This window comes from Berghia stephanieae, chromosome 2, assembly GCF_034508935.2.
Source record: "Berghia stephanieae isolate SIO BIC M18660-M18661 chromosome 2, UCSD_Bste_1.3, whole genome shotgun sequence".
NCBI lineage: Eukaryota > Metazoa > Mollusca > Gastropoda > Nudibranchia > Aeolidiidae > Berghia > Berghia stephanieae.
The window spans coordinates 117,840,606-117,863,504 of record NC_088361.1 but is presented as its reverse complement, the minus strand read 5'-3'; the positions used below and the strand labels follow the sequence as shown (position 1 = coordinate 117,863,504).

At 32.9% G+C, this 22,899-nt stretch overlaps 1 protein-coding gene across 2 annotated transcripts in view; it reads right to left on the bottom strand.

The window, feature by feature from the left end:
• Positions 1 to 228: 228 nt before the first annotated feature.
• LOC144966373 (AP-3 complex subunit beta-2-like) overlaps positions 229 to 22,899 on the bottom strand; it is a 39,527-nt gene continuing 16,856 nt past the window's right edge. Inside the window, exons 10-26 of one of the 2 annotated variants that reach the window (XM_078902760.1) lie at positions 22,353 to 22,407; positions 21,280 to 21,351; positions 20,252 to 20,314; positions 19,858 to 19,990; positions 18,713 to 18,765; positions 17,147 to 17,170; positions 13,543 to 13,710; positions 12,559 to 12,811; positions 11,102 to 11,413; positions 9,470 to 9,702; positions 7,409 to 7,496; positions 6,398 to 6,519; positions 5,673 to 5,861; positions 5,028 to 5,070; positions 4,392 to 4,574; positions 3,086 to 3,195; positions 229 to 2,512 (exon numbers count right to left, since the gene is read on the bottom strand). In XM_078902760.1, the coding sequence (XP_078758886.1) occupies positions 2,330 to 2,512; positions 3,086 to 3,195; positions 4,392 to 4,574; positions 5,028 to 5,070; positions 5,673 to 5,861; positions 6,398 to 6,519; positions 7,409 to 7,496; positions 9,470 to 9,702; positions 11,102 to 11,413; positions 12,559 to 12,811; positions 13,543 to 13,710; positions 17,147 to 17,170; positions 18,713 to 18,765; positions 19,858 to 19,990; positions 20,252 to 20,314; positions 21,280 to 21,351; positions 22,353 to 22,407 (2,284 nt within the window). In that variant the 3' untranslated portion in view covers positions 229 to 2,329. The remainder of the gene's footprint in view (positions 2,513 to 3,085; positions 3,196 to 4,391; positions 4,575 to 5,027; positions 5,071 to 5,672; positions 5,862 to 6,397; positions 6,520 to 7,408; positions 7,497 to 9,469; positions 9,703 to 11,101; positions 11,414 to 12,558; positions 12,812 to 13,542; positions 13,711 to 17,146; positions 17,171 to 18,712; positions 18,766 to 19,857; positions 19,991 to 20,251; positions 20,315 to 21,279; positions 21,352 to 22,352; positions 22,408 to 22,899) is intronic. The other variant, XM_078902761.1, reaches the window with a different exon arrangement.

Sequence of the window (22,899 nt, the reverse complement as noted above, 5' to 3'; positions counted from 1 at the left end):
AGAAGAGAGAAGAAGAAGAAGAAGAGAAGAAAGAAGAGAAGAAGAAGAAGAAGAAGAAGAAGAAGAAGAAGAAGAAGAAGAAGAAGAAGAAGAGGAAGAGGGGGAAGGAAAAGAGAAGGAGAAGAAGAAGAGGGGGAAAGAAAGAGAAGGAGAAGGACAAGAGTAAGAGGACGCGAAGAAAAGGAGGAGGACAGAAAGAAAGGAAATCAATTAACAATAAAAATAGCATTTGATCAGATACAAATTTTAATGTTAATTTTATCACATAATTTTCATAGAATTGTCTGGCAAAGACAATCTAATTAGGTACCGTTCTCTTTTGAAATACCTAGGTCAAGCGGAGGCATTGAACATAATAAATATTTGTCAAAGCATACGTAGAACAAATCAAATGTTTTAACACGTGAACATTAACAAAATATGTGACATTTCTTTTCAGAGCTACAACAGTTAGAATTAATGTCCGTACAACAAATTAAAAAACAAAACAAACAAAAAACTTAACCCTAACTGTTACCCGTTTTTGAACCTTGTTTTGAAAACATTTAATTAAAGACAAGTACATAACATAAAAACATCTAAAGTTAAATCCGAAGAACATAAATCTCTATTCAATGTAAGTCTTCTGCAACATATAAATAAACATTAAAGGATTAGAGAATCTAAGCAGTGAGTTAGAAACAAAACATACATTGGGAAGTGTAAGAGAAAATCTTTAAAAATTAAAAATTGTCAAGTATAAAAGCATCAAAAGCTAATTTATAAACTGAAGAATTTGGAGCAAGAGTTACTGTTTCTACATCAACAAAAACAAGAGCTTTTTACCGGAGTGGAGTAATTGATGTAATAAAAAGAGAGAATCTTTCACTCAAACCACTCTATACAAATTATACAGATAAAAACGATGTGACTAATACCCAGTTAGGGAAAGGAGAAAGGTCAAATGTCATTAGACTACTTGAAACAGTATATTTATAAATATGATACCACTATGATACACTGGAGACATGTGTGATTTGATGTATTTGATAAATGCGTAGGAAAAAAGTAAGAATCGGTTTCATGCTGATTCATACAAAACACAAGAAAAACCCAGTATATCAATAAAAGAAACGAGAAAAAAAGAAACTTGGGATACTAGCACAAATATTTGCTATATGACCTTGTTATCTGAATCATCTTAGTAAAATCCTTTTAAGACGAGACTGAATTTTGCTCTCTTCATATATTTTCCCCTTTATAAAGCTGGTAATGATTGTATTGACAGCATTCCTTTGAAATAAAAAAAAAAAACATGATACAGTTGAATGTAAGCTAGCTCAAGTATAGTCGAAGAAAACAAAAGGTATACAAGTTTCAGGTTTCCATTTTTTTTTTTCATCCAAGCCGACTCATGATGATTTTTCAAACGATAATAGTGAGGTGGAAATGGTTACGGATTTGCACTACAAACTTATGAACACATTGGGGTTATTTCAAAGATGCAACCTAGGTTTAAAAGCCCATCTGCAATTTGGAATGTATAGGAAAAAGCCTTTGAAATATCAAAGAAAGAATCCATATTTCTCCAATGGGATTTGAACCGATGATTTTTTAATCCAAGGAAGAATAACTTGATTACTATATCATTGTCTCACTTTCGTTAATCTTATGAACATTCCTAAATTTGAACAAAAAATCTGATCCTCCTTAAACTTGACAACTCCAAGAATTTTTTTTAATACAATAAGCAGAGAATATGACCTTATCAATATTACAAATTTATATGCAAAATACAAGCAGACAAAAAGAAAACTTTTTAACACTAAAAACATTGTTTCATGTGATTCTTTCTTATACATAATTTACTCACTTATCAATCAAATAATATTTTCTCTAATCGTATCACCGGTCTTAAACTGAGGGATACTATAAAGCGAGTACAAAGACAACAGGTTTACAACTGAAATTATTACAATAACAAAAAAAACAAACAATAGCACTGGTTATTTGTGATCCTTTTCATCAATTTGGTATCATATCTAGGCAAAGCAGATGTAGAAAAAAAAATTGAACTTAAACATTAAAATAATAAAATGTGTGTTTAATTAATATGATTTATTTGATAAAATTAATTAATTTTTTTTTTAAGCTGCAGAAAAACTGCAAAATTTCGAATCATTTAGTCCTAAAATTAAATTTCGACTTTTCTTCATCTTGACTGACACCCAATTGACGCTTAGAGCAGGGGGTGGGGGTGGGGAGCAGATTTATTTTAGTCTCATGATTTTAACCAATCATATCCTCTATTCTTTCCCATTTTGTCTGAAAAATTAATTAAGATGCATCATCATGAAGAAGCCAATAAAGTTCTTTTCAAGTCTTTCAACAACATGGTACCTATGACCATTTTCTCACAATTTACTGTAACTCTAGGGGTCTTTCCTGTCAAGGATATGGACACAAGAACCAAGGTGGAGCTGGCGAGGGTATGGGCTGCAAACTTGTAAACATCGCTCTCCGAGGAGGAAACCTGCAGCAGGGTGAATGTTTTCAAAATGTTGCATTAGTCCCCCAAATTAAACAAATAAATGAATTAAATAGGTGTACAAAAAAGCAATTATTCCTATGAAAAAAAAGGCCGAAAAAGAAATATGGTTATCCTATCAGTAATATGTTAAGCGCTTTTAACTAAGCCAGTGTCAATTTAAATTATGATAAAAATACAAAGAGCTAAGTTGCACACCAAATACCAAGTGGAAACAAGCATCAAATTGTCAACAAATTGATGGTGTGACAAACTCAGGTAACAAATACTATAATTTAGTCAAAAAATGACATTCTATTGGCATGCCTTACATTAAAATTAAGCATATATACGTCTGAAAAACCATTAACAGAGAGACTTAAATTCTTTCAAATTATAATTTCTCGTGGCTCCAGACATAATTATTTTCACAGAGAGAGCAGTAACATGCTTCATTGAAGTCTCCAGTTGCACTGCGTTTACCACTCCATTAGTGAAGACGATAAAATAGTTTGCACTAAAACAAAATATATCCCTGAGAGACGAACTGTCTTGATTCTTAACTATTTCCTTATTTACCTGAAGTAAGTTCCCTGCGTTCAGCACTGCTTGGACGATGTTGTTGGGACTTCTATTATTTTCAGGTATATTGCACGTTTCTTTATTTTCATTCATACCTCCAAGTTTACCTTAAAATAAACAAAGCAAAACAAAGTTTGTTGGTCCAGATTCAAAAAAATTATTAATTTGGACAATTTCAGGAACAATGAATAGCTAAAATGAAAACATTGAATTCATGCTTTACATCAACTCATTGAATCAAATAACAAACACATCTAACTTGAAATTTACCTGCATAACAAAAGTATTATTGACTCTGAATCTTTAAAAAATATCAATGACAAAAAAAAAAAGAAGTAAGAAGCACAGGTACAATAATATGATAATGATATTTCACTACTCTCACCTACACTTTATATATCATTCTGCATGTACACAAATTGGGGAGGGGGGGGGGGAGGGGTAAAAATAAATAAAAATAAAGAAGTCATAAGGAGATCATTTAACTTGTATTTTCATTAGCTGGATTTCTGTGCATACATAATCTACTGGGCTGGGTTTGACGGAGGTCCGGACAAGAGACATAACATATTTTATTAAAACCTTGTACAATGCATATTTGACATTATCTGATTTCATACGTTTGGCTGGAGGAATAAATACTATAGCACTATGAAGCACACCGGGCGTGGTTAACTCTGCAGAATTGTGATAACAACACAACAACAGCAACAGCAATTATAATAACAACAAAAACAATTATAACAATAATAATAATAATAATAATAATAATAATAATAATAATAATAATGACTTGACTTATGAGCCTTTCACGTCTCTATTGTTTATAACAATAATACTAACAATAATACTAATAATAATAATTTTTTTTAAATAAAAAAAATAATAATAATTAAATAAAAAAATATAAAAATATAATAATAATAATATATAATAATAATAATAATAATAATAATAATAATAATAATAAATAATAATAATATAATAATAATAATAATAATAATAGTAATAATAATAATAAAATAATAATAATAATAATAATAATAATAATAATAATAATAATAATAATAATAATAATAATAATAATAATAATAACAATAGTAATAGTAATAATAATAATAACAATAATAGAAACAATAATAATAAAAGTTGTTGCTTTGAGAATTTCTTATCTTTTTTTCTTGAAACAAGAAATGTATCTCTCTGATTCCCTTTGCAACACTACATTGTAGGTGAAGCCTGTATTTCTTTTCTTATTTTTTAAACACATCGGGGTCTTGTAAGCAAACAAATAGTTCCTTACTTTGCTGTGATTTAAAGTCTGCTTCACTCATCGTATGAGGCAACAAGAGTTCTCCAACTGGGGCAGAGATGGTGACGGAAAAATTCCTCTGCTCTGTACAAATTTGAAAACCTGCTGGCTGTGTGGTATCATTGAAGTTGATTCCCATCAGTACGGATGTTGATGAACCTTCACTTAATTTGGCTGCAAGTAAAAATAAGTGATAATTTATATTGTTGTCAATCAAGGACTAAAAACGTCACCACCATTTTAAAACAAGTAATCATCCAATGAGATTATCTAAAAAAAAAATTTCATCTTTAATTCCTATGGATTTCCCATGGAATTCACCACAGTTTTGAGAAACTGGAGGAGAAAAAAAAAGAAAAGAAAAAAATAAGAAAGAGAGAAAGGATGAAATACCATTGTATTCAAAAGCGGATAACCATCCTTTACAAAAATAATACAAGGATATATGATAAAATTTACGAATATCTGTTGAAACATACAAGGTTATAAGGGGCATTGTAAAATGACTTCACAGTTCATGAAACAGACATATAAGCTGCCTTTTATCCCGAATTGATCCTCTGGGATCTACTTCAGAAAAATGTTTTCAACTTACAACATATATTCTAGATACCAACATATCATTACCTATTTCTGCGAACTCTTGTATTTCCATTCCCGAATGTATTTTCTGAAAAAAAAAAGATAAAATACATTGCATTATGAAAAAAAACAACTATGAATTGCATTTTTTCTATAGTAGAAAACGTTAGGGCCGCCTGAAGCCAGTGATCGTAAAATACTAACGAAAGAGTGAAAATGGAGAGGCTTCTCCATTTTCACTCTTTCGTTAGTATTTTTTCTATAGACAGAATATGACAAAAGAAGACACTTGCCATACAACGAGATTTGAAGGGAGAAAAATTACCATTGTATGAAAATGCGTTTATAATTACCATGATCATCATCTTAATGCTTGATGTCTTCAAGTCAATTTAGCCCAAATACCTCGATATTTAATATAATTTGAATTAATTCTGGAGAAAGAGTCTACCAAACCTAAAAATGGAAATACACACTGGAACCATTATTCTGTTTGGAGTAAATGAAACAACAACAAATAATAAAACGAAGAGCTAAACAAATGATTTGGGTCAAAATACATCTTCAGTATTAAAAAAAAAAAAAGAAAGAAAAAAAAAGGAAAAGAAAAAAGAAAGAGAGTAACTAAATAAATTCCAGAGATTATGAATAATATTCATAATACTGATATTTTAAAATAAGATATAATACCTTGTCTCCAATTTTTATACAGGTGAAAGGAGTATCTCCTCCATTTGTGAAGTTGAGCTCTATGGAGACCATTTTCGAAGAAAAGATGGAGATGGTTCTTGTATACTTATATGACACAGTGAGACCACCACTGGTAATACGATTTAGGAGTTCAAATGACTTTGATACTGGAGTTATACCTTGAACAATCTGCAGAAGGTGTAAAAAAATTAAATTTGTGAGTAAAATAAAAATATCCAATTTTTCTTGGTATAGCTAATTTTCTCTCGTGTGCTTTTCCTTTTATTAAATAAAATTAGTCAAATAAATCATTATAAGCTTATACTAGTCTGACAGCAGATTTAATTTTAATTTGAAAAATGAAAGTAAAAACGTTGGGAACAGGCACTGGTGTAAGATAAAAATCTGAAATGGTTTGTATGAAACAGTGCCAGACAAAGCAAAAAGAAAAATACAAGAAAAAAATAATCTCAGAAAAATCTGTCTAGACGAGACATTGAGGCAGGCTAATTTTCTAAGATTATTATTTTTTTCTTGTATTTAGCTTTCTTTTTTTTGAAATACCATTCATTTCGACTTCGAAGAGTCCCCCCCCCCCCTCTCCCCTCCCCTGTCCAACAAAATGCAGGCCATAGATAAACTAAAATTGAATTGCTCTGTTATCATAATAAATATGAAAAAAAATAATAATTCAACGAATGTGAATTACAAATTGTATTGCTTACATTAGATGGAGTATTGTCTTTCTGTTTAGAGGAAATGGTAGGAATGGCAGAGGCAGCCATTGGCGTCAGCAAGTCTCCGGATGACATGGATGTTGTTATACCCGGCTGGTTCGTCGAGTCCACTGTGAAATAGATATAAACTAACGACTGAGTGGAGAACTTAGGCTCGTTTAATATTGAAGATTGATGAAAAAAGTAGAGTCCTATGAATTGACAGAGGACAGCAAGAAAGCGTGTTAGAAGGGGTTAATAAAAGGGTTTAACCAGTATTATTATATCCTAAACAAACTAAAAATAATATTTTTCAAAACTCAAAAAAAAAAAAAAAATAATAAAAATAAAAAGAACATAGATAAATAAGTAAATAAAAATTAAAAATAGAAGATGAACAAAACAGAAAACAACAGAAAAAGAACGTAACAAGTTTTACAGATTAAAAAAAAAATATGTAGGTATTTAAGTTATAGATTGGTATAATATGGGTTACTTTTCGAAATGCATCCGTATAATATACCTGTAAATCAAATGATAATTTGTAGAGAATTGGTTAATTTTATGGTCTGCACCTGACACTCTATTTATTTTTTTTCCTGATTTTTTTTATCCTACTTCTTTTAATATGTTCCAAGATATTCCCCCCCCCAAAAAAATATATATATAAACAAACAGATATATTAATCATAAAGTAAACGTTATAGAGTAAACGTAAAAGTCAGTAAAAATGTTGCATGTTTTGAGAAATTTTTAGACATATGTATACAAACGAATATTGAGGATTAACAATAAAGTAAAGCTATTTTCTTTAATTACTAAACTATCTTAACAATCCCCCCCCCCCCTATTCCTGTTTATTATCGTATTTAAAAGATGGAGATAAATCTAAACTGGCAAAGTGACGACAAACATTGGGTGTCTCCCATTCCTGAGGTTAAAAAAAAAAAAGAAAAAAAACCATCTTAATAATGATAAATACATATAAGAGTTCCACCAATCAATTTGACAGTAACTTACGATCATCCAAATCCAAAAGTAAATCGCCTCCTCCCTTGCTGGGTTTCTCAGCTTGTTTCTGCTTACTTGGTTTTGAACCTTTTATCTCCTGAAAATAAGATACACATCAGGATTAATTATTATGACGTGTAATTGGATTCAATAGCCCAGCAACGGCGGCCATCGTGGTTCTAAACAAAGAAAATTTGTACTTTTTATTCTTCATGCTGGCTAGAACTTTTCATATGTCTTGTGATCAGAATGTGTAAAAGTCAAAACATGATCAGATTTATAATGTTTTTTCCCTCTGGATACGCTTTTATGCTCGTCGGAGAAATATTTCGTAAGGGCGTCCGCCATTGTTCCGATAGTTTAGAGCCAGTTACTAAGTTACCAAGCGTCATTCTGAGGGAAGTGACGTTACGACTGTTGAAGCATATTGAGAACAAAAAATGGTATAATAAAAACACACACGGGGTGTAAATTTGATGGTCAATCGTAGTCTTTACATTACTATGCCCCATTTATGAAAAATCAGTTTATTGGATATGAAAAATTAATCAATGTGTTTTGCTGTACTAACACCACACCCTGCCAAGACTTTTTTAAAAAGATCTATGAGTAAACGTTATTGGAAAGAGTAAAAGGAAAGATGTTTGTTTTTCAGGTTTTTATGGTCAATGATAAGACTGTCAAATGATCAATAAATACCCAAAAAGTCAAAGCTAATGGGTCAGGTTTGAATGAGGAACACAGGAATATGTTCATGGTTTAAATATTTTACTGTGCTAATAACACTTTTCAATCAAAAAGACAAAGGCGTAGTAAAAATAAAAGTGGTAGATCTGAAGTTAAAAGTATATGAGGACCAGTTCATATTCGGTAGACTCCAAGAACATTCTATCAGTGTGTCTAGTTTGACATCACTCGAAAATCCCAGTCAAATGCACGAAAAGAATAAGGCTGTGAGAGACAATTGAAAAAGCATTCAAAATATAAATTAAAAACTATGAACTACTACGGTATACGACAGAGACGAGTTACAAAGAAAAAAGTATCAGTACTTTAAAGCTGTGGGACAACTGCCAACAGACACCTAATGCACAAACCATACAACAAAGAAAGTGGAAATGGATTGGACACACCCTGAGAAGAGACCAAACCATCACAAGGACGGCACTTGACTGGAACCCCAAGGCCAGCAACGAAGAGAAGAGGACACCCAACAACAATGTGGCGAAGAACACAAAATTTAGAATTGAAAAGTGTCAAAATGTCGTAGGGGGGAGGCAAAGGTGGTGGCCAGAGACCGTCCCAGATGGAGATTCATTGCGGATGCCCTTTGCTCCAGATGGAGTTAAAAGGAATAAGTAAATAAGAAGCTCCCTCCCCCCCCCCCCCCCCTCTTATTTAACTACTAGTTAAACCCAGACACAAGCACAAGATCCTCATCAAGAGCAATACACTCAAGTGATAAAATATAAATCATCAATAACTAAAACAAATGGAAAGATGACTTACAAAGACAAAAAAACAAGATAATTTCTCTCCCCCCACTTCCAAAAAAAAATAATAAATAAATAAATAAAATCATGCATTTGGAGGAGTTCCTTTCAGCTTAAGATTGCAGCCAGGACTTGGGCAAAACAAGGAAATCTGATTCTGAAAGAAGAATAGAAGGGTTAAAAGGATAAATGGAAAGAAGAGACAGCAAGAGTTCGTAGCTCAGCAGAGAAGGTCAAAAAGATCTCATCAGTACGTGAAGCCTCCTCTAACCTGTGTTTAAGTTATCAGGAAGATTAAAATTTTGGTTGAAAAGCCTTAATATTGTGCAAGACCAAATTTAATAAGCACTCGTGATGTCAAGTGTAAAAGTCCCTCGCCAAAATCATTTACATTACACACTTTGTTATTTTTGGTTATTAGGATGACATTGTTCATATAGTAAAAATAGATATTATAGGTGTGACAATAAATTTAAAAAGTATACAATTCTTCCATTTAAAAGAAATAATCTAAAAAAAAAAAAAAAGAATTGTAAAAAGAAAATAAAAATTGTGTAACTGGAAACTTCATTCTTACCACAGATTTCTTAACCGGCTTCACTTCCTTCTCACTCTCTGATGATGAATCCTCATCTTCATCGTCTGATGACAAATCCTCATCTGAGTCTGACTCAGTCATGCTGTCATCACCATCAGATTTAGCAGTTGAAGCAGACTCATGTCTGTTTTTTTTCACACTCTTGTCAACCACATTGTCATCGCTGTCATCCTCCTTGTCATCAGAATCCTCTTCACTGCTATCCTCCTCATCTGTGAGTTTTAAATGTACCAATAAATAATACACACAGAATCATGACATGACCATGTTTCATTTTAGAGGTTTGATGCCACTTTTAACACATGTGGGCCATTTAAGTGCCATGAAAAGTAAGGTGTTAGATTTAGATAAAAGGGGGCACATGCGAAGACCATAGAATGAATGTACCTCTTCACCTAATCTGAGACAAAAATCATCGCTTCACCTGGATCTATGCCAAAAGTAAAAATATATGTGTAATCACTAGTATGTCTAAAACATACATTATCTAGGTTAGCACAAAAACATGAGACATATAACAGAGAGATGATTAACAATTCATTTAAAAAATGCATGACACCCATGGCCATAGCCCAATGACATTCTGTGATCTCCAACACTGGATTTTCTATCGACTTGGGTGTACAAGTACTCAGACCACATTGAGAGTAAATTACCCTGATTTTTTTTTTTTTTACACAAGAGGACATTGTTTTAAATTTGGCTCAGAAAGAACAAATAGAAATAAATGAGGATGCTATCTTATCTCTACAAAGAGTTTCATTTGTCATCGTAAACTATCAATCACAGTAAATAGTACTGAGACAAATAAAACTTAATTTCTAAATATCGAAAGTAATATAAGAAATGACAGCTGGGCAAGTGAGGAGATTGGAATATATGTGCGAAAAGCAAAGACAGTTGGAAAAAATGACAAGCATATGAAATCAAAGTTTCTCAACATATGAACAAAGCCAAATATATATGATTCCACCATTGTACCTATATTGTTATATGGAAGGCAAAAAATGAATGCCTAACATATTAGGAAGTTGAATGAATTCCTTTAGAAGTGCCACTGTGCCTAAACGATTTTAGAGATATCATATCCAAACAAAATATGAATCAAAGCTGTAATGAAAATATCGAAGTAAATTACAAACATGGCCCTGGAATCAAGACAGATTGAATGTGTGACCTGGGTGAATCAATAACCATGTACAAAGCACACAATGAAATAAAAACCAGCCAGAAAGATAAAATGGCAAGATTGTTAGCTAGGACTGGTGGAGAGAGGTCTTTCTTGGAAAGAGGCCAAAGATACAGTTCATAATGGAACATTGTTTAAGAATGCATGAAAATGGAGCACATTGGGGAAAGCTATGAGGGGTGGATACACATGGAGGAGATGGCTCTGGAAGTCAAATGGAGAAGCATCATCAATGGGCTATACTCCAACAGGGGTTAAGGCTTAATTTTAACTTTTAACAATCTAATCTGTTGAGAAACAGCTCTTCTAAATTATCCTATTTGGCTTGATTCATCGCAAAATAAATTTTGCATCATTCAAGAAAAAATCTCTCACATAAGCTGTCTCTATAAATACTTAAAACATATAAATTGGTCACTAACCATCATCATCATCATCTGAATCTTCTGTCTCGTCTTCATCATCCTCATCCTCATCATCGTCATTGTCATCATCATCATCTTCACTTGATGAAGAAGAAGAGTAAAAAGACTTGAGGTCCATCTTAGGTGTCTTGGATTTTTTGGCCCCACGACCACGAACAGTGTCTGCCTGTGACTGCCAGGCAGGAGGTAGCTCCACATTCCGCACTGAGGCATCAGGGGCTTCTGCAGGCCACTCTGGTAGTTCTTGGTATCCAGATGCCTTCATGTTCAGTAAGTGGGAGAGAGAACCCAGTTGATAGCTTTCATGACCTAGTGGTGATAAAGAAGAGAAAGAAATCAGCAAACAACTTCCTTCCAAGTAAATTCTCTTAAACAAAAATATCTGCAGGTTTTAAAAACCATAGCTCTGTAGAGCACCCACTTCACAAGAAGGGACCGAGATCAATCCAGGGTGAAGTTCAGATTTTTTTCTGATCCCTCTGTCTAACCTGCCGTGATTGGGTAACTGGGTCAGATCTGGTGGAAAGTACTTTGCAATTAACTGGTGTCCGCTGAGAAATTGAGATAAACTCTTGACTCTATGGGTATAATGGCATTGAAGGACTACTTTCTAAAACACATACCCAAGCAAGGTCTTGGAATCCAATGATTTCCAAGAAATGGTAAATGAAAATCTGACCTAGCATGATCAACAGACACGTTTTAAAAAATGATAATTTATAATTACTATTGAGACTTCTTGCATATCTTTTTTCATCTAACACTATTGTGTCTTTGAGTTAGGCACTTTACACATATAACCTCACTTAACGAGTGTTACTAAGTTACATTGAGCATGGTGAAATCAAGGAAATGAGCTATATAAAGAAGGATGTTCATTTTTTTCGATTTCATCCTTATCCATGGTCTAATCTAAATTATGAAATGGTATATATATATTGTTCAGCTATGCAGTCTAAAGGTATGACACTCGTTTTAGGATCGAAAGGTCCTGGGTTCAAGCCTCACTCGGAGCATAGTTGAGTCCTTGGTAAAGGCTATTTAATCACATTCTCTCATCATACTCAGGTGTAAAATGAGTAAAATGTTAACAGTGTTGTTTCTCTCTCAGAAAAAACTGTAATATCGCCTAACAGACATTGTGTCTCCTTCCACACGATACATGTTGCTGTTGGTCAAGGACCCTTTGTAAGGTGCTTTAAGCACGTTAGTGGATATTTAACTATATAAAAGCTCAAGTTTTTTATATATCATTGAACGACACTTGTGAGTTAGAATTAGATATAGACAATCATTCTCTCCAAATGTAAAAGCATCATATACAATTAGTTGCACTTGGGTTTCAAATTAAAACTCAAGTCTGAAGTCAGGGTCGCATGTTGAGACTTCGCTGTTCTCAAAACTCATTGCAACATTAATGGGTACAAGGGCAAAATATTAATTCAAAATCTTACAATGAAATTTGGATTCCAGCACAGGGGCAGGCTTTGTTGCCAAAAATATTTTCTTGGAATATTTGGCTAATGCGCTGGGTTTCTCTGATGGGAAGACAAATTGCCTCAAAAATCTGGATCGATCACGGATGTCATAGTTTTGGTCATATTTTGCCAAGTTCAGCACATATTGACAAAGCAGTTTTGTCTGCTTAGGATTGGTGATACACATCTTGACGGCCAAGTTCAGGATTTGGAGTTTTACAATGTCCTCCTGTGTTTGTAAAAGAGAAAATGGCAGAGATGAAAGAAACATAAGCAAGATTGTTTCATTTTTTCAAGATGAGACTTCGGGGTAGCAAGCAACAACAAGGTTCTCTGTGGTTTGGTGATGGGAGAGAGATAGATAGGCAGACAAACAGATAAATAGATTGATATATAGAGAGATACATGGTTAGATACATAGCTAGACAGATAGATAGGAAGAGAGAGAGTGTGGGTGTGTGCATGCATGGCAGAGATAGAGTGAGAGAAAGAGATAGATAGATAGAGAGAGAGTCAGAGAGAGAGAGAGAGAGAGGGAGAGAGAGAGAGAGAGAGAGAGAGAGAGAGAGAGACAGAGAGAGAGAGAGAGACAGAGAGAGAGAGAGAAAGATTCTTTATCTTAAAAAAATATAAAAGTACACTGTTATGATTAAAAAGCCTCTTGAAATGAGGATATTTAGATTAAATTCAAGACAAATTTATCTATATTCTAGTCTTTCAAGTTCTTTTGATTGTTCAGATATCCTATTCTACCAGTGAGCTTTTGTGAATATCAAATACTGCATTCAAAAAAAACAACCCCCCTCCTCTCCTCCCCCCCAACCCCCCCCCCCCCCCCCCCAAAAAAAAAAAAATAAAAACCCAAACAAACAAACAAACAAACAAACAAAAGAATTAAAAGAAAGAAATAAATAAAGAAAGAATAGAAATTAATTGAAGAGAAATTAATTAACAGTTCACCTCATTGACAAACTGTTTGGCACTTTTCCTAAGGACATCAGGAGCAATCTTGGGCACCCTTTCACTGTACTCTCCAATCAGCCATAGGATACTAGCCCTGGCCATGGGTATTGTGATCTGGTCCACCATTTTTGCCATGTAACAAATGATGTCTTTGTGCTCCGAGGGCTGGTAATTTCAATAAAGGTATAAAGAGAACGAATTGAGCATATAAAAAGAAAGAGAGAGAGAAATTTTTAAAAAATAGTAAGTAACAACGGATTTACAGTACAAATTTAAATCAATGTTCATGCCTAATAAATCACATTAATATGAGGCAAGCTTATACTGAACTTTAATAAAAAATAATAATGCCATGATTATAAGAGTCATATTGTTACGATTATTAAGTCTTCAGCTAGAGCTATCATTAAAGATATTGAGTATTTGAAATTGATAATGCAAAACTTGTTTGACGAAGCAAAAATAAATGTATTAAACTATATATTAATAAGTCTTTTTAAAAAAAGGACTTCAGGTAAATGATCTCTTCTTGTAATCTAAAGATAAACTTAAAAGCTTGTATATTTTTTAAGAAGCAGAAGGTTATAAATCTTTATTACAATAATTAATTTCAAAGATAGTAAGCCTCTAATCTAGCTTTAATATTTATATGTTCGTATTTTGTAACTGTTATACTATAAATATTCTATTAAACTTTCATAGGCAAAAATTGCAAGATGACATTCATCCATTCCTCATGCTTGGAGATAGTTTATATAAAAAAATAGTATATAAAGTACAAGTACCAGATAAAGAACTAATTTGTTAATAGCTTAGAACAATACCGTCCTCCATTGTATCTCATCTTTAGTTTGTATCTAAAATTTGAAATTTGGCAGTCATGTAATGTGTATAAAAAACAATTGGATTGGATAAGATATCTTTTAAGCACCGCCCAAGCATAGTTTTTATCCCACAAGTCTCCAATGTTGGAAATCATGTCCATGCAGTTAAATTAAAATTGATCATATTCTACAGGTTTGATTCGAGGGTGAGTCACAAAGTAATGGGACCAATGTCCTACTGAGTTCATTTCTTTTTTCTCATTTGTACTCTTTAAAACAGAAGTTGAAAATTTTAATTCTGTCAAATTTTGACACAGTTATGATAGTTCAAAATGGCTACCCCAACGAATGTCCATCAGTGACAGGAAGCTGTCATTGTATCTTTTGTTTTCGAAGAAGAAACCTGGAGTAACATTTTAAAACTCCTTGGGCAAGCTTATGAAACTCAAGCATTTTGTAGAGGCAGTGGTTTTAGGTGGGTTGAACGTGTATCTCGTCATTTAGAATAAAATTAGATGAAATTAAACACCTAACCTGAAACCCCATCAACCATGTCTTTATCTGACAAATCTTGCGATGGTTGCCGTCTGAGTAGTGTCAACTCAGTGAATCAAATAAAGACAGAAGCATTGATCAGATCTGATAGAAAAAACTTCTCTTGATGAGATAGCAGGTACAAATAGACTTTGAAGTGGCTTAAAGCAAGAATTCATCGAGTTAGAGTGGATTTGGAGGTGGAATGAGTACGGTTTCTTCATGAATAGGTCCTTTCACACATGTGTCAGGAAAAAGGATGTAATCGATGGACAACACTGTCTCACTCTCTATATTCACCAGATTTGACACTTTCAGGCTTCCATCTTTTTCGTCCCCTGACGGAGGCAATGAGGGGATATCACTTTGAAGATGATCAAGAAGCCGAGACAGTGGTGAAAAACTGGCTCAAAGTTCATTCAACTCAGTTTTACAAGGACCAAATACATGGCCTTACAAAAAGGTAGACTGTGGCTATCAAGAGAGGCAGAGACTATGTTGAGAAGTATCATTCTACTCGGCTAATGCCAAGCTTTAATTGGGGTATGATGCATGGTATTCATTCAATTTGTTTTAAAATAATAAAAAGAGTCCCAATACTTTTTGATTCACCCTCGCATAAACAAAGACCAAAAAAATCAAAAAAGGTTTGACTGTAGAAATAATTTCAATGAATGAGGGAATTGTTTTCCACAAACAAACCCATCCATAAAAAAGGGGAAATAAAAGAATACCATGGCAAGAGATGTTTTAATGGACGAGAATTTTGTATTGACAAATAAAATAACAAAAAAAAAAAACCTCTTTCCTCTATCATCTACAAAAACAAGAAAAAAAAGTCATTAACACCTTTTCATGCCTTAAATCTATTTATTTTTTTCCTGGAAATAAAAATAATAAAAAATTGGAGTTAGCTTGTGTAGTCCTTCAAAGCCATAAGTCCAATAAAGCCAGATTTTACTCCAGTTTCTATAGCGTTAAATGGAGAACGGTAACTGCCTGTTACCTTTTGGATAGGACACCATCTATCAAAAACTAATTTCTGTCAAATCAAATGGACTCAGCAATTACTGCTGTGATAGACTAGCATTCTAGTCAAAGAGTACCAAGCAATTGCCATCATCCTTTTCACACTATAAAAACCGGGATAAACTCAGCTCGATGGGCTTCATGGCACTGAAGGACAACAATAATCTAATCACTACTGAGTGGACAGAGGGATCAGGAAAAAAAATTGAGAGAACAGGAGATCAATACCGGTCCCTTTGTGAGGGGAGAGCTCTGCTACTGAGCTGCAAGAACCTTCAGTGTTAGCCGATTTGTAAAATTTTAACTATTTTCGTAAATCATAGCTCTTAAAAAATCAGCATAATTCAATCCATACTCCCATGCAATTCTTTGTAAGCTCTCATTCATAATTCTACCTTTCTACTTGTAATGCATGAATAATCAGTCAGGATTGGACAGGACAAACTCAAATAAATGATTTTTGAGCTTTATATAGCGCAATATCCACTAAATGTGCTCAAAGTGCTTTACATGGGGTCCCTGGTCAACAGCAACATTTATCATGTAGGACGGGACATGATGCCTGTTAGGCGATATTACAATTTTTCTGACACAGACAATGCTGTTAACGGCTGGGTACTCATTTACACCTGAGTACGGTGAGAGAATGTGAGTAAAGAGCCTTCTCCAAGGACTCAACTATGCGCCGAGCCAAGGCTCAAACCCTGGCCGTTACGATCCGAAAGCGAGTGATATACCACAAGACCACATAGCCGCAAATGATGCCTTTACATTGTATATACTGGTCTAATGTAGATCATTATTGCTGTAAATCAGCTAAATTGGTAAGAATTATCAGTAGGGATACGTTTTGCGTTATTTTAAGAAGATGAAAATGTCAAACTATCCAGGAGGTATACAAATCCATTATAAAACAGTCTAATACTATTTTGTTTCATGTATTCATCATTGGTTATCAGGACATGAAAAGACTTCTTCTCCTCTTTTTGCAGATTTTATGTAAAATCCACATGGGAGTAGTTACTATGTATATACATTGTAAAGACATCATAGCCCCAAGTTTTATATGGGGTATATTAGCAGTTTTACATTATGGCATGCAGTTGGTCTACACCATCACCAAGCTATTTGTTATCATTATTATCTTTTATTATTATTGGGGGGGGGGGGAGCTAATCTTATTTAAGGGGAGCATAAAAAATAAGATTTAAAACCTTAGATTTTTGTTTTTCATGAGCCTGCCAGAAAGAAGTTACATTTTAAGATAACAAACGAATACGAATCGTATGGTTTTATCAACTAAAGTTTAAATTAGAATGAAAATACTAAGAGGTTAAAAGCATATTGGTTTATAAATAAAAGAAAAAGAAAGAATATAAAAAAATGGATTGATAGGACAATGGACAGCTATGAATAGAATGAATTTAAACTTTTTAAAAACATGAATTTAATAGCTTTTCTCCATTTCATTTTGATCATAACTTCTTTTAATGCACTATTAGTCAACCCTCAGCATAATTTATGAGCATCTGCTTTCCTGATAAACATCCACTTATTCCACCTTAATCAGGTACAGACTGGTAAGGCAGCTGAAATGTTTTTTTTTTTGTGTTGGAATTTGACAAAGTAATCTGAGATCATTAGATTGTTAGAAATGACTTTAAAACAGCTACTATCGGTTTCAAAGTGGTGACTTCCTCACAACATCCAAAATATTTCCAAAATGATTCACCCTCAGTTTTGAGGCAATTTAGAAAGCCAAAAATGGCACTCACCTAAGACGTAAAATATTTCTTTTAAAACACCGTTATCTTCCAAACAGATCCAATTTACTTCTGAGCTTCAAGCTTGCAAATAAGATTGAATCTTCATCACAGAGGGCATAATAAAATAGTCTTTTTAATATTTTGTTTTCTTCAGAAAATCTTGATAGAATCCCTTAGAGGGAGAGGAAGGCGGATATATCATAATCTAAGACAGATCCTTATACAGGAAAGATTTAGTGAATCCTTTTATTATGTTTAGCGATGACTCAAGACTAACAATGTGAATAAAAACAAACATTTTTTGAGTGAAACTGATAAGAAATTTAGCTATCATGCGCAGTGTAAGATATGAATTTGATATAAAACACTAGAAAACAGAAATTTACTCATGGTGTCAATGCAGCGAAGTAATAAAGCATTGTAAACACTGAGCAATGCAAAACTTTGAAAATACACTGTATAAACGAGTAGGCCATCTTTTATAATTCTTACCATCATCATCATCGAAATATCCAGTCAGTTTATATTTTCCATTGATTTAAATTGCACAATTTAAAAAAAAAATTGAAGTCCTAGTCGCAAAAGAATACGGCCATATAAAAAATACCAACAATATCATTTATACAAGAAATAATACATGAACACCAAATTGACAATCAATGACATTTTTTTAAAACCAAACTCAATGGTATCCTTTAATGCTATGGTAGATTTTAAACCACCAATTATCCATCCCCCCCCCCCCCCACCTGCCGCCCCATCCCAAAATTTAAAAAAATAAAAAAGAAAAGATGAGTGATCCAAGTCATCAGTTCTCATAGATGGCATCCCAAAGGAAGCCCTACTTGTGACACTAAACTATCTTACATTTTATTGTTAAATATCAGAGATCATGTCTACAAGGGTTGATAAATAAAGGTCTGTCTTTTATGGCTTTATGTCTATTATTAGCAATGCATGCAAATAACTGTTATTTATTAATGATCATATTTAAAAAACCAAAACAATACTTACCCTCATTTGCAATAACTTTTTGATGACAACAACACTCTCAGCAACCACTGCCTCTGAATGGACAATTAAAACAAGAGTAAATTTTTCTTTTCATTTCATTGCTTTCTATTCTGACAGGTGTACTAAAAGGGAATTATTCTGTATCAATCTTTAGTTATTTCTTTTTGAATTTTAGTGAATTGTCAAAGGAGTCAGTGATTGTCTGATGAAGCATCTTTGATAATAAAAGCTTTATTTTTATTTTTCGAATTCAAACAAAGTAAATAAATAACGCACACTTACATCGCAGAACCACTTAAGTCACTCAACTCAACTAAAATGGTATACTCGAACCCCTTTTGACTATTGACACTGATATCATCAGAATGGACTTTTTCGTTTTCGATCATTCTAAATAGACATGCTATAGTTCTAAACAACAACAGAAGAAGTGAGTAGAAAAGTGCCAGAAGACATATCAACATAAGTGCCTGTTCCACTCACTTTTTCTGAATTAAAAATTCACCCCAAATACCGGAGCATACTCAATGTCTCAATTGTTTCTATGTTATATGTTTGTGTTGAGAATATTGGCTATTAGGCTTAATTGCGGGCCAACTAACTTCGCGTGTTGAGTGTGTTGGACCCGCGATCTCAAGTAGTCGGGAAGAGAGAGAGATCTCTAATAATGACAAGGTTTAGAGACGATCTTTTTTTGGGATCGTGGATAGCCCATACGGTAAATTCACGCTCTTCCCGGCCAGACGGGGTTGTCGTACCAGTAAGGTCGTGGGTTCAAACCCTCATCACCGCCGCAATTTTTTTATTCTCTATTGTCTTCTGGCACTTGAAAGCTTGTCTTGCTTGGAATTTTATGATGACACATGATGAATGTGGCTGTGGTTACTTTTAACCCATCATTGTTTACATATTTCTATAATGAATTATATGCAAATGTTAGAACTACTGTTTTCATTTCTACATAATAGTTATCGCAGAATAAAACCATGTACAAGCCAATTATATTTTCGATTAAACACCTGATTATATTTCTTTTTAACTTTTGAAAAGCATCCAAATTCTCTATGGACCGGAGAGTGGATAACGCTAAAGGGTTGAGTTATACACTAATGGAAAACTTTCAGCAAGAATAAATTTACACCTACCATCACGATTGGACATGAGTCGCACCAGACCATTGAGACAGGTATCTGTGACTTCAGATATACTACTAGCACATCTTCCAATGGCTTGGATGGTGGCAGCAGCAAAATCTTTGTCTGAACTTGTCACGTAAGTCTGAAAACAAACAGCAGCAATAAATTAAACCTCTTGCACAACAGCTAAGGTACAGTAGATGAGCAATTTTTTCTTAATCATTTTCTTTAAAATGGTCATTACTTTACACAAAAATCATAATCACTGCATAGGTCCACTTCATTAGAGTGGCTCCCCTATTGGTGAATAGCAAAGTCCAACAAATCCAACACAATATCCTTTTTTTTTCTAATGTAAAGGGAAATAACAATGAATTAAATGATCTATCATAAAATCACTAACCTGAAATTCCCTCAGAATTGTAGAAATGTTGGTTTCGGTAGCTAGACTTGTGAAGATTTCCAACTAGAAGAAAATATGACAGAATATGAATCCTTTGTTTAAGCGTGCATATATATGAAAGTATTGACAAAGGAGGGGGGGGGGGGGGGGGGGCAGGCATCCATTTGCATTGTGTGTACACATAAATACGTGTGCTCATGTGAGTATTAATTTGTGTGTGATTTTTTAAAAAGAATTACATAATAATAAACCCAGCGTGTAAAGTAGCACTGAGCATGTGTAAATGGACTTAGGTTCTCTTTAAATTAATATAGCAAATAATATCACTCTATGGAGTAGACAAATAATAATATGGAAGTGAACTCAACAACATCGAGAATGTTGCCTAGAATACAATAGAAATAGAAATACTAAGAGACAAATACATGCTGAAGCAAAATCAAGGGGGAATTGGAATACAATTTAAACTAATAATAGTAATAATCCTCATCATAATCATCATCATTATTATTATTATTATTATTATTATTATTATTATTATTATTATTATTATTATTATTATTATTATTATTATTATCTTTACTAGTTCTAAGGTAGTCCTTCAGAGCCATAAGGCTCATGGAAACTGAGTTTATCCCAGTTTTAATAGCATGAAACGGACAATAGCAATTACTTGTTACCTTTTGGATAGAATGCTGGTCTATGGCAAAGTACTTTCTGCCAAATCTAACATACCTAGCTACTCCATTACGACTGGGTGGATAGAGGGGTTGAAAAAAAGATTGACCTAGATCCCTTTGCATGTGAAGATAGTGCTTTACCAACTGAGCTATCGGGACACAATATTATTTCTATAATTACTATTATTGTTATCATTCTAATTATCATTATTATTATCATCATCATCATCATCAACATCACGCTAATTTCGATCATTATCATAACCTCTGAGCGATAATCAATTATTCTATTTGATCTGTGACATTTGATTGAAACAATTGATATAAATAAAATTATAAAGTAATCACCTTCAGTAGCTTCACATGAAGTGGATCACTTGATCTAACGTAGAATGATTTAAGGTACGGTTCAAACATACCCTGGATAGGAAAGAAGAAAGAAAATACATTGACATTCAGGGAAGAGAGAAAATATGTTCATAATCAAAATGTCTATATGCAAATCAATAATACATAATTAACTCTCTCCTTACCAGCCATTTTCAGGATTTTCCTCAAAACTTCACACCCAACTAACACAAAAATATATATTTTTATCACTCAAACACAATAGCAGTAAAGTTTTTGTGATACATAATTTCTTCAGCAAAACATGCTTTACAACACACTGTTCATTTTCTTTACTTTTATGATGTACAAAAGAAATTTGAATAAGAAAAATGTTGGTTGTATCGTAACGAATGTGACGATTTTCCTATAGTTGGCAAGGACAGGGTAGAGGCTATTTTATCAGTATCACAAAATCGGAATTATCAATCTTCAAAATTGAAAGGTTTTATATTTTAAAATTTTGATTTACTCAGAACACCCTTGGCGACTAGACAATAATTGTGATTATCCAAACCAAATGAAAAGCACACTACCAACCCTAGGCCATGAAAATGTGTACAATCGAGAGCCAAAATGAGTAAGAAAAAGTTTGTACAATCCTGAAAAAAAAAAACCCCAACCCAATAAGTGCAATTTCTGATGATTGGTAATTAGACCATACTATTGATATTACATTCAATATTTGAATAATGAATAAAATTACACATTATTGATGATATATAAAGTCCACATATAAATTCAACATGACCCAACCAAATAAGATATTGAACTCCCAACGTGTACGTCCGGTTATAAAAAAAGCTATAGATATTATTCACACAAAAATGTGTATGGAATTGTTATTTATTTAAATAATATAAATCGAATAATGCTTACGATCGATCGTCAGCACAATTAACAAAAATTCTTTAAAATATGCAATTTTTACATTAAAAATGTTTATATTTTGTTTACAACATCATTTCATTATGTATAGAACAGACAGTGTGTTAAATACTATCACCAAAAATGTTTCTCAAGTCAAATCCCACCTTTCTTTTCTGTGTCATTGTAGCAATGTTACTCAGAACAACATATTGGATTTCTCTGAAATGAAAATATGATTGTTACTATAAAAACTTTGGTTAAATCAGTGATACGAAGGCTTCACATTATTATTATCACTAATATTATTATCATTATTTTATTTTTTTATTTATTATTATTATTATTATTATTATTATTATTATTATTTTTACTATTATTATTTTATATTTTTTATAATAATAATAATAATAATTCTGGCATGATGATAGTTATTATAATTATTATTTGGTATAGCGCCAATATCCACAAGGAGTGCTCAGAGGTGCTTTACAATAGTTTTTTTGGTATCACACAAGTTCATTCATTCGCCTACAAAATCACCACAACAGTCACACACACACATCTTGTTCGAAGTTCAGATAGAATCACAAAAGGCAGAATGAAAAAGATTGGATTTTAAATGCCGTTTGAAGACTGGTAAACGTTCACATTGTCAGGTTTTAGGTGGTAAAGAATTCCATATGAGCTGAAAATGCAAAACCACACTCATCA